Here is a 12,095-nt window from a genome sequence, read left to right as displayed (position 1 = left end):
AGGGAGGGGTCTTCAGACAGTTGGAAGGCATTAGGGTGTCGGACAGGGACTTGTCAGATGCAGCTGTTGCTGTGGCTGATTGATAGTTTGTATTCCACCCTGATGGGAGCCTGCAGTCACCAGCCAGGGCTGAGACGGCTCGTGTCAAAACTTATAAGGGGAGAAAACAATACAGTAAAAAAAACAACCCCCCCCCTCCCCCCAAAAAAAGAAATTAAATTCATTAAATTTTTTGACTACCTTACGGGTACATCCAGTCCAGACAATCAACAATTACTCTTGTTTTGGTCTTTGATTTGACAGAATTTAAGAGTGTGACACAAGGATGTTTGATATAGAAAAAAATCTGAACGCAGCTCTACCAGATTAACACACAGAGCTAGAAAATATATCCTAAGTTGCACATTTATAAAAGCATTCAGACTTGTTCCCACTTTCCAAATGGACTCGCGTCTCCATAAAGTCACCTAAGCACTTAGTCACATGATTAGTACTTGTGCACGGCTGCACAGGAGGGTACACAGCAATATGCCTGTCTGCATGTACATAATACTCCATCACATACTCAGACTACAACTATTCAGATTAGATATTCAGACGCAGTGCGACCACACTGATATGCAACTACCGTACATAATGTGAGGCTTTGGACTATGCACTCCAGTCACACAACAGTTCCTGTTGTTACCGAGTCGGAGGGAGAAGCACTTGACAGCCATACAGTACTTCTCAGTGGAAAGAACATCAACCATGCCCACCCAGACATCCTGCAAAGTAATTAGTGGAGATGTTAAACATATCTACAGACAACCTGGGCTCCACCGTGTGTGTGCTTGTGTGTGTGTGTGTGTGCGCACGCTTGTGTGTGTGTCACTGCTGTCAGCTTGTAGTGGTTAACTGTTGCTCGTGTGCGCTCGTCCAATTTAAAAACCGATATTGCGGCGAGGGGAGGATAAGGTACGATACACATCTCAAAGAGAGCAAGGCCGACTTCTGCCGAGTTTTCTTCTGTGTACATGTGTGTGTCTGTGCAGGGGTGTGTGTGCGTGGGCACCCGCAGGACGTGGTGGCTGTAAAGCACTAACGCCTCCTGGCATTAGCAGCGTTAGTGTCATATCCTCGCGGGCTCTGTGTCTTTGTCTTCCAGCAGGCTGATGAACTGGCTGAAGCTCTCCTTCACGGCCTCCATGTTGTCGGTGGAGCTGCCGTCCAGGATCCAGCGCTTCCCCCGGGCCAGCGGCTCCAGCTCAAAGTACTTCTTGATCTGCAGTCAGAAACAACACATGCTCAGTTACGCCATCACATGTCGTACTGAAGCAAGATGAACAGCTTTTGCATGAGCAAAACTATTTAAATATGAGATGTTGATTTTTTTTTTTTTAACGGCAAACAAGCACACCAGGTGAATTCAGTTATTATTTCATCCTCTAACATGTGGGTAGAGGTATTCCATTTTACCTTTTGCTCATATAAATTAGGAGCAAAGCCCTCGTCAGATTCTTTTTAAAGATGTTTATAGACCAGTTTAATTCTTCATCAAAGTGTAAGCTAATAAAGCAAACAAATAAATACAACAGAACTAAATGAGACAAAACGGCCCTTGTATGTGAGAAATATGTGGCTTGTTGGCTTGGCACTGCTCTCCGTAAGAGTTGATTATAAAGTTCATATGTTGGCTTTTGGCAACTCTTCGACGCTGGGGGGTGTGGTGAGGCTCGCAGAGAACCAGAACCGGCTGTTATGTAGAAACAAATCTCAGCAGAGGGAACAATGTCTCAGACCTCCACTGAAGGTACTGCAGGTTGTTAGGCACTCTGACATTTTCAAGCTGAGAGTAATGGAAGCAATTTTTTTTTTTTCCCCTTTGCCTGATGTGAATAAAGTCCAAAGACTGCACAGAGACAAATGTGTTCAGTCATCAGCTCTGAGACCAAAAAAAAAAAAAATAATAAAAAAATCTAATGAAATAACACTGATACAATAAAACTAATGTTTCTCATCTTTCTGATTTACTTCGTCACTTTCATGCTCGGTTGAGATTTTTGCAGTAGTTTAAATCAACACTAGTGCATTGAAGTGATCACTAAGCAGTTGGTACAGGCGCTCGGCATACTGCACATGCTGGAAAATATATGGATACAGACACTCCAAAGCTCAATTTCCACAGTTGTCTCTGCATGAAGAGCTTGCCAAAGTTTACGTTCTCCCTTGTAATGTGTTTTTTATCTGTGAAACGACAGGCTGGGAAGAGGACATTAATCACTGCAGAAATGCCTCGGCTGTGAAGCTGTTTAAAAACATGACATGTTATTGGCAATAATTACTCAAATGAATTTTCATGGCCAGACATCATTTCTTAGTGTTTCTTCAAATGCAAAACGACTGTCAGTAACAGCAGAAAACCGCAGTGCTACAAATTGTAAGAACAAACTTCACGAAATCGACAAAGATGCTCGTCACATCGTCAAATGACTTTTCAACTTGGAGTGAAATTGCTTTTGTCTAGACTGTGCTGGGCTGTCTGGCTGTGCCATGGTGTGTGGCATGAAGAGGATGGAGCAGAGGAGGAGGAGGAGGAGGAGGAGGAGGAGGAGGAGGAGGAAGAGGAGGAGGGGGGGTGTATTCTTTGTGTCTGCTCAAACCCAACCAGCCATGCCAGTGAGTGGGAGAGTGAGTGCTGTCTCTGCCCCCCTGAGCCGAGTCTCTGTCCGGGTGTAATGTGAGTTTAATGACAGATTAAGTCACCTCAGCCGCGTTTGGCTCAGAAGCCTGGCTAGAAAGCCGAGTGGACCCAAACAGTGTTAACAAATCTGTCTGGGTAACTTGAGCTGCCCTAGTCCAGGCTCTAGCCCCAGACCTAGACTGCAGACGATGCGGCTGGCTGCCTGTCTGGCTGGCTGGCTTACTTGTCTGCTGTAGCCAAGGCCCTCTTCTGGAAGACTCTGGCCCCTGCACTGGCAGACAGTCAAAAGGCCAGAAGTGACCTCTGTGCAAGTGCAGACAGGCTCAAGCTTCTCTCACTTCCCTTCCTTGCATGGTGAGCCAGCCGAACACGCCCGGGGGCATCTCGCAGTGTGGCAACTGCCATCTTTAGCACTTTGCAACAGACAACTGATCCCACCCACCATACCAGATGACTTCTAAAGTTTTCAGAGCAGCTTTGCAGTGGTGCGCCCATGACAACACCAGTAGTCTGCCTTACCGACAAATCCCCAACTTAGTTAATAGCCAGTTGATACCGGCTCCGCCATACGGGCCACATTTCATCGACATGGCACATTCAAGCCAGAGAGTTTAACCACACAACAGACAGGACACGTTGGCAAAAGCACCGTCTCAGTGTTACATGACTGAAGGAACCCCATGACCTGACAGCCGGGTGCATACACAATGGCAATCAACAGTGCGGCCCAAACCAGTTTCTCTGAGATTAAGTCCTCCTAAGCGCACTTAGTCTTGCTTAAGGAATTGCGTGAGGCACTGGGATGTGTAAGCCACACAAGACGTTAGTTGCCAGATGGCTCCAAGGATGACCACTGGGTCATCCAGTCTAGCTTCTTCTAGGTCATACAGAACGGGGGCCTCGCCTTGTGCATGGGAGAAAGCGGCTTATACATGCATAAGAGCGTCAAAAAATCTTTAATCACTTGTGTCTGTCTCAACTGTATCTGGAATCCAGTCATCTTAGCCAGCAGTCCGCATTGTTCTCATAAAAGGAGAACTCTTTCACAACAGCAGTGAACACGTCAGTGGTTGTGCAGATTGGAAAGGTGAGCCACTGCAAAACACATGGACTAAGTTTCTAAGTGCGTCAAACTACTCTTAACGTAGGAGTATTTTACATTTAGATAAGATATACTGCAGACTTTCTGAGAAAATCCCATTTTTACCTCCCGAACAGACGCAATTACAACCATCAATGGGGCTGCATAATTATTGTGAGTGGCACGCCAAAAGAAGCCTGGACAACGACTCTGAACTTCGACAAGAAGTATTTTTTTTTAAATCTACATGTTGATTTAAAAATACATTTCTGAAATTAGCTGTCATCAGTAGGTTGGGAGAAGAGTTCCTCTATTGAAGCTCTATTGTTACGTTTGACCGTCTCTGACCCAGTGTCTGCAGGGAACGGCTGCACGGCCAGTCGGCTAAGCTTAAGCTCCAACTTTGGCAAGCCTACTTCGGACTCCTTAAGAGAGTGGAGGGCATGCATGGCACGTGCATCCAGCCGCTTCCTGACTCTGCCAGATTACGACATGTGACAGCCACTGTTGGCATCACCTCAAGTCAAGAGGATATCCTGGCAGAATAAGAAGAGCTTTGATGTTTCTAGGAGACCGTGGCCTCCTGACCGGCTAAACAAACCCTAAATGCAGACAGATGTACAAAATAGATGCCTGGAGATGCTTTCCATATTGGTTTCTGCTCAGAACACATGTTGGTAAACCCTCCATCATATTATACGTCCTTCATACATCTAAATCCCTTGTTCTGAGCTGTTTTATCTCTTGTGGATTTAACATAGGAAGCATATGCTATGATGTTCAAATGTCATTTACCAACATTTTTTGGGGGGAAAAATAAACATTGGTTCCATTTGGATGCTGATTTTCCTTCTGTTTACATCTATAAGTACAACTAAAGCCAATCTCAGCAAGCACTGCACACTAGAAAATCAAATAAACTGACAAGCATCAATATGTCAATTTATCAAGACTGGTTGTTTAACCAGAAGTCTTGTACATATCAATTTATATGTTGAAGAGTAAGAATATCCGCTGATTGAAAAAAAATAAACAGCTACAAAGATTACAAACCATCAGAGAGAGAGAGAGAGAGAGAGAGAGAGAGAGAGAGAGAGAGAGAGAGAGAGAGGAGGAAAGCTGTACATTTTTTGAGATGAACTGACTTCATAATGACGTTTGTCAAATGGACAAAAACTGCCTTTGTCTTTGTGTCTTTGAACTAAGGGCGGTTGGTAAATACCAGTAAGTGGTATGCAGCCCAGTGTGACCCACCTTTGTTGCAGTGTTGCCACAGTGGTGATTTATTAACTTCAGAACTGCTGTAATTTGTCATGGACCATTCTCGTTATTATATCGCTGCCCTGTACATTTCCTATGGTCACTTTTGTACTTGAGGTTGTACTGAGTAATTCAAGCAAAGTACCTCCTCAAGGCTGCTGTGGCACAGGTCCAAAGCAACACAGCAACATTAACATGCCCTGTTCAGGATCCTACTGATAAAAACACAGACTGTGGTTCACTGGCTTTGTGCAATGCACATGTATTAGAGAAATCTGAAGTTGGTTTTAGCATTCTTGCAGACATTAAGCGCAAAGGCAGAAAGAACAGATGCAGGTTTGTTGACTGCACTCCTTTTGCAGATAAATATCGAGGAAAAAAAAAAGTGAAATGAACTATGCTGTCAGTTCTCAAGTTCTCATCCAGGGTGAGTTATTTTGTCGAGCTTGGCAGCGAGAGTGGTCTCAGGTTCCAAATGTCTGAGAAAAATAATCTAAACTAAATTGAATAATATCAAATAATCCTAATAATCTCTTCCTGTTTAAGTAATGCGATCATAAAAGGAAAAGGAGGAAGTGTTCACTCGAGAAGACTTTGCCTTTCAGCCATGTTTGGAGAGGCCAAAATCAAAAGAAAAGCTGATTAAAAAGACAGATTCAGGCATATAAGTTATCCTCCTAACAATTCCAGCAACTATCAAAACCTTTTCTGTGAAAGGAGCAGACCTTTACTCAATAAACTCATTGGAGGCACAGTTGTTTCAGCCTTGGGGATGAACTTCAGCAGGGGCCCATTTCCACAAAAAAACCATCCTTTGTGAACAAAAAGTGACCTAAGAGAAGCAGAAGAAACTCCTTATTGTGAGTACACGTGACGATGGCATGTAATGGAGCATAGTTTAATGCAGAGTACCTTTTTAAATAGTTGTGCCTCAAAAAACAGCAGCTATGGCCTCGAGCACTAATGTTGTTGCGTGACCACATGTCTATCACATGTCTTCACTGTCATATGTCACAACCTCACCACATGAGTAAGCTATATAACTGGAGAAGGAAGCATTAGAGGGGCTCTGAACCAGGGAAAGTGGCATACTCAAATATCCAAGACAATCAATTACACCATCCCTTGACATGTTGGCCCCTGTGAAGATATCACTCACTTGGAAAGTGGCCCACACTGGCGACTGCTCTGCAACAGGAGGGAAATGTGAGATCCACTCACCATATAATAGATATGCCTTTGTTTGCTTTTCCGGCTTACCTAAAGAGCCTTAAAGACATGAGAAAGCCTGGAGGTCCCCGACAGGGGAACACTTAGGAAGCCTGTGAAAAAACAAACATTGCACCACAAACTATGGGTGGTGTCAAATGAAACAGCACACAAGCCAGTAAGTAAAACCTAAAGCCTATTTAAGCAAGGCTGTAACACCTTGGGTAACGGTCCCGGGATTTTTTATCCGAGGAGGCTTACTGTACCGGACTGCACACATGTCGGGTAATGACCTAATCGCCTACTCAGTGAAAGTGTGAGCTGCAGTCTCACATTTGTTTACGGCTTAGAGAGAGTGAAAGCTCCGGGACCCCACTTTACATTTTGTTGGGTAAGTTAGCAGGTGGTTGCAAGCAGTGACGAGACTATAAAAGACTGAGGACGATCCTCATTACAAACCCTGAAATTCATGCTCTCACTCTCATCCATTGCAGAGTTGTCTGAAACATTAAGATATATGGAGGTAAAGATAAGTAACAAAATCAACAGCAGACACTCAGGAGAGTTGCAGGAAAAATATGTATGCATTTCTAAATGTCTTACAATGGCTACCTGTTGCTCATGGCCAGCATTTTGCCAGTACAAATATATTTTGTTCAACAATATGCTGACACTTTTATTCAAGTGACCCATTAACCATTTTCCAATAAGTTGCTGTTGCATACCACACCAGACTTTCGCTTAGTTATATTATGTAGAATAACTGAAACACCATAACACAATTAAAATATACTTTAACAATCTGGTAGACTAAAACGACGAAAACAAAGACCGTTACCCAAGCGAAGGCTTAAATAATTTAAAAAACAGCAGCTTGAGTGTGTGTGCTCAGCTCCATGCCGCATTGCTTAAGCCGAGTCCAAAACTCAGGGGGATGACTTTAATTCTGGACGATGCAGACGCCAATGTTCACTTCCTCAGTCAAACTCAACAGTCTGTTATAGAAGAGAGTTAAGAGTCTGATATAACAAACTCCTTTTACCTCTGACTTCTGTGAAAGAAAACCATAAACTTTGATTAGCAGTCATTAACCCAGATAACAAATCACGCGCAGTGTTGATCTTGCGAAAGCAGCTGTTGTGTTAAAAGTCTGACTTTTCCACATTTACCCCCCCCCCCCCCCCCCCCCCCAGTATTTGCCGCAAGAAAAAGCAATCAAAGTGCACGGTATAAAATCTGGTCCCGGTTTACACCGCATTAAAGCTCATGTGATACGCATTTTCAGGGCTGATGGTATCAATGGGGAATTCTTTAAAAAGCTCTTCTTGATAAATATAAGTGTGAATAAAGCCTCATAAGCAGAAGCAGAAGAAATTCTGACAGCGACAAAGAAACACGACATAAAGACTACGAGAATGAAGTCGGACCACAAACAGAGGGAGTGTCAAAAAAGCTAAGATTTGGACTTTGAGTGTAGTAGTTTTGCTTTGCAGTGGAAAAAGCCTGGATTTTGCCAAAACGCAACAGCACCGAGGCCACCCTGGAACCAATCCAGAGTTACAGAACTGTTGGAACAGTGATTCAGCAGGCAACAAATTAAAACTGAAAGTCCCCATGTCACAGTGCAGAAGCAGTAGATTTACTGTCCTGATCCACTCAGGTGAGACCGCCCGTCCTCCCCTGGGCTCCGCTCAGCGCAGGTTCAAAGTGATTCACCTTGCGGGACACTTTCCTTTAAAGCCAAATTGACCACTGCCAGATCAGAGTCGTCCTCAGAGGGGCTGTAAATCCAGGATGCTCGGGGGACTTTCGTACAGACTCTTTCAGAGTGCTCCTTGGTACAATGCTATTGCGTTTAAGAGCTTGCATAGTGATAATGTTCTTTCCATATAGACAGGCATTTTGAAAATATATCTGAAAGATGTCCATGAGAAGATTCCCATTTGGACAATGAACAGGTAGATGTCTTTTTATTTTTTTTGTGTTATTTTTACAAGCACAGAAACATTGCAGCAGTTCTGATGACTTCCAAATCACTAGCTGCCGCTTGGGTAAAAGATTCAGGCCTGAAGCCTGGTAGTGGCAACAGCAGATGCAAAGTGAGTTTGTAAAATGCACATAGTGAAACATTGGGGATTCGAGCCAAGCAATAATTCAACCCTGTTTATCCACCTTCAACAGAGTCCAGAGAAATAATACTGCAATGATGTGATCCTATCATGTTTGTATTCTGCACATTTCTGTTTTTCAAATCTGTGATTCTAAGAAAGACATTTTGCAAAAAAAACAACAACACAAAAACAAATAAATATATATATATATATATATATATATATATATATATATATATATATATATATATATATATATATATATATATATATATATATATATATATATTTTTTTTTTTTTTTTTTAACCTTGTATTGAGCTTGAGCACAAGTAATGCAATGCAACACAGTATGTAGTTGTAACCATTCATGTGCTGCCCGGCTCTTCAGGGCAACAGGCTAGGAAAAGACTCCCCTAGAATTAGACACACATAATGACAGAGTGTCTCTCATGTCCAAACGCCACTAAACACATTTCTGTTTGGGTGAGAGTGTGGATTACAACTGCTGGAGGTTACAAACCTGGTGACGGCAAGTAGCCTGAATGGCATTTTCAATAGAGTGCAGGTTGAGGGCAAAGCGGAAAGAAAACATCCGCTCTCTCGTGCAAGGCTGAAAAATAATTGGCAGGTTCAGTAGCAGGAACATGGCCCCTTCACCAGGGGTTGACCCGCAGGACACTACGAAAAGTCTGTGAGGGCAGACTATCTGGGATGTGTGTGCAGTGGGGGGAATGGAGTGCCCATGTTTGCCTTGCCTTATTACAGATTTACAGTAACTCAATTTATTAAAGACCAAGAGCCCCCTGACAAGGAACATCTGGTCTATGGGACTAAAACGGGTGAGCTGGCGTCCTGCCCATGCTCCCTGCTGCAGGCGCCAATGTGCCAGCACCTTCCTTTAAGCCCGCCCTTTCTTTCTTCTTCTTGTGAGGAGGGCTCCCTTGGTGTAGCAGCCCACACAGAGGGCCCTCAAAGCCCAGGAGGTCTGTCACAAGCCTCCCTCTCTCCTCCTCCTCCCGGACCTCCCCAAGTGAGACCCTCCACCCCTTTCACTGAGGCCCCCCCTTTTCACGCTTCAGCCCTGACAGTTGACCAGCTTGAAAGCTGCAGCAGGCCCCCGCTTCAGCACACAGCACGCGGCATTACAATCAAAGTGCTCCCTTTCTGCAAAAGATTTAAACCATGCGTCAAGTGAGAGTCTGTGCACACACTCGCACACAGCCATACTAACGGGGGCACACACTCACACACTGCGGGACCGTCGTGTGTGGAATCAAAGGCATCCATCTCCTGCCTTCCATAAACTCTTATATTTATTATGAAAACAACTCTGCATTGTTACTTTACATATCTGTGCTTTTGTTTGCGAGTGTGTGTACAGCCTGTAAATATTTTACAGGAAGTGTTTTTCAAACAACCAAATGGCAGGCAAATGGGACAAATTACAAGCCAGAAAACAAAGGACATAATGCAACCAAGACTTGTTTGTTCAAAATCTACATTCCACAGAAGGGATGACATGCGGCATTTATAAATTCTGACTTCCAGCAAAATGCACAACTGATATTTGTAAAAATCCACGCATGGCTTTTCCGCCGTCTATATGCAGTTTCAGCATCGAAAGTGTCATTTGATGTTGTCAAGTAAGCATGTCTATTTTTTGCACAATTACCTCCCTCTGTTAGAGAACAGCCTCTGTCTGGTTCGAATCATTACAAAGAGAGCAGAAGTGTACTGCTGATGCAGTTATCCATCTCAACCAAACGCAGGCCCTGCCACATATTAAGACTTAGTTGAACGGTGCCCAATGTGCACCTTATTCTCAGTAAAGTGTGTATATCCTAAAAAAGGCCCACCAAAGCTGAGAGATCTAAGAAGTGTTGGAAAAATTCCTCCAGCAGAATCAGTGTTTTTCCATCTGACGTGGAAAAGAAAGAAAAAAAAATCTGTCATTTTGAGTTGTGAAAAGGGTACATTTCAATGGATGAAAAACTCTATGGAAGAGAACCCCCGGAGATTCCCAGCGTTTGATCCATGTGAGTCAGCAATAGAACCTGGGGGTCAAATCACACGCTGAATAGGCTTTTCGGAAGTCTTGTCCTGGCTAGTGGCGGCCAGTCGTCCGACCCTGCTTGACCGGCAGACAAAGGGAGGGCCAATGACCACAATTGGGCTGTGGAGGGGTGGAGTTTCTTTTCTCCTCTAGTGGAAAGTCCGGTCCTCAAAAGGGTCTGGCGGGCTGAATTGCGTTCCACACCGATTTTGAGAGTAAGGACCCACTGAGGTCAGGGTTCAGCAGCATTTAATGCGGGCTATGGGAAAAAGCAAGCAGTGCCCGCACAACCTGCCGACTGCCCTCTCACCCACAGTGCCCCTTAACCTCCCTGAGGGACGGACCACCGGCCCAGGGATGACAGGATGAGAAAGGCGGTATGGGTGGGAAGAGGAAAGAAAGCGGAGATGAAGGTGGGCGGGAAGGCCGCACTGGCAGGATAGACAAAAAGAAAAAAGAAAAAAGCAATAGATAAACCATCAAAGAAACAAGAACTTTCTAAGTAACTTCACATATTGCGCTTCCAAGGCCTAGCACTCATTCTCCAGAGGGGAATGACGGATTGCTGCTTGACTGGTTTTCCAAACGTCGCCTCCCAAGGTGGGATGGATGAAGCACTGGGTGCAGGTCTGTGAGATCTCTTCCTCCATTGAAGGTCTACAAGTGCTTTTTTGTAATCACTCACACTAACACTCTACACATGAAAACAGAGGTTAATAGGCACTATGGAAATACATGCTACAGTGCCTCTGAAAGAGGCTCACCATTTATCAGGACTTAGATCTATTTACTTGCTAAAACATCTGGACTCACTACTTTCCCTCCTCGGAGGTGCAGTCTGATACGGAGGCCACCTTACAAGAGCATGGGGAAATATTAAAGACGTTATCGGGCAAATATGTTCTCACTCCTTGTTGTTTTCAAACGCCATAATGATGTTTGGGAGCGGTTTCTGGTCACCATCGCCAGGGAAACCAAGCAGCTACTTCTTTTCCACATTTTGTAAGAGGATATGACAACTGAGTCAACGACCTTTGTTCCACATGCAAAATCCAAAGTTGGCTGAGGCTCACTTACTACCACCGGCCATTAGGTTTGTTTCAGCTGTGACAAATTCAGATGAAACACGTGGCGTCACATCACAAGAGCGAAGTGAATTCCTCCCATTATTTACCCACTTGCTGAAACAACTTTCAAACATGTCGGCCTCTGCCATATTGATATATTAACTTCTATTTATTCTGTGTGGCTCTATTACAAGAATCCCCCCTGGGATTAATAAAGTATCTCTATTCTATTCAATGAAGTTGCACTATTAAATGATTAGATTGCACTGAAGCGGAGCAACGACAAGATAGCATGTAACACAAGCCTGAGAGGCAGACTGTCATTTGAAGACAGCTTAATTATAAGAGTTAAATGTTCTGTTAGAAAATCGAGCTGTCAACGCAGAGGAGATGGAGTCATCTAACTGCACATGGTGGGGCCACTGGCTGGCTGGAGACACCTCTTAAAAGACTGTCCCGCGCTGCTTTACATGGAATGTCACACTTTGTGGTGCCATACAGTACACCTCATCAACTGACAGGAGGAAACGGCACACTCAGACGCAGACTGCAGCAGATCGTCTGCGGCTATCATGCACATCAGCTAAAATGTCTGTGCTGGAGACAGCCTGCCCAATGGTGCATCATGA

At 44.2% G+C, this 12,095-nt stretch overlaps 1 protein-coding gene across 1 annotated transcript in view; it reads right to left on the bottom strand.

Annotated features, from left to right (window-relative positions):
- Positions 1 to 276: 276 nt before the first annotated feature.
- Positions 277 to 12,095, bottom strand: part of LOC308132547 (ADP-ribosylation factor-like protein 15) — an 89,824-nt gene continuing 78,005 nt past the window's right edge. The window contains 1 exon segment of the mRNA XM_080499691.1: positions 277 to 1,264. Coding sequence (XP_080355817.1) covers positions 1,112 to 1,264 — 153 coding nt within the window. The 3' untranslated portion in view covers positions 277 to 1,111.

Source organism: Blennius ocellaris, assembly GCF_963422515.1.
Source record: "Blennius ocellaris genome assembly, chromosome: 7".
NCBI classification, from domain to species: domain Eukaryota; kingdom Metazoa; phylum Chordata; class Actinopteri; order Blenniiformes; family Blenniidae; genus Blennius; species Blennius ocellaris.
Note: the sequence above shows the minus strand (reverse complement) of the source record. Positions and strands in the feature narration are given on the sequence as shown.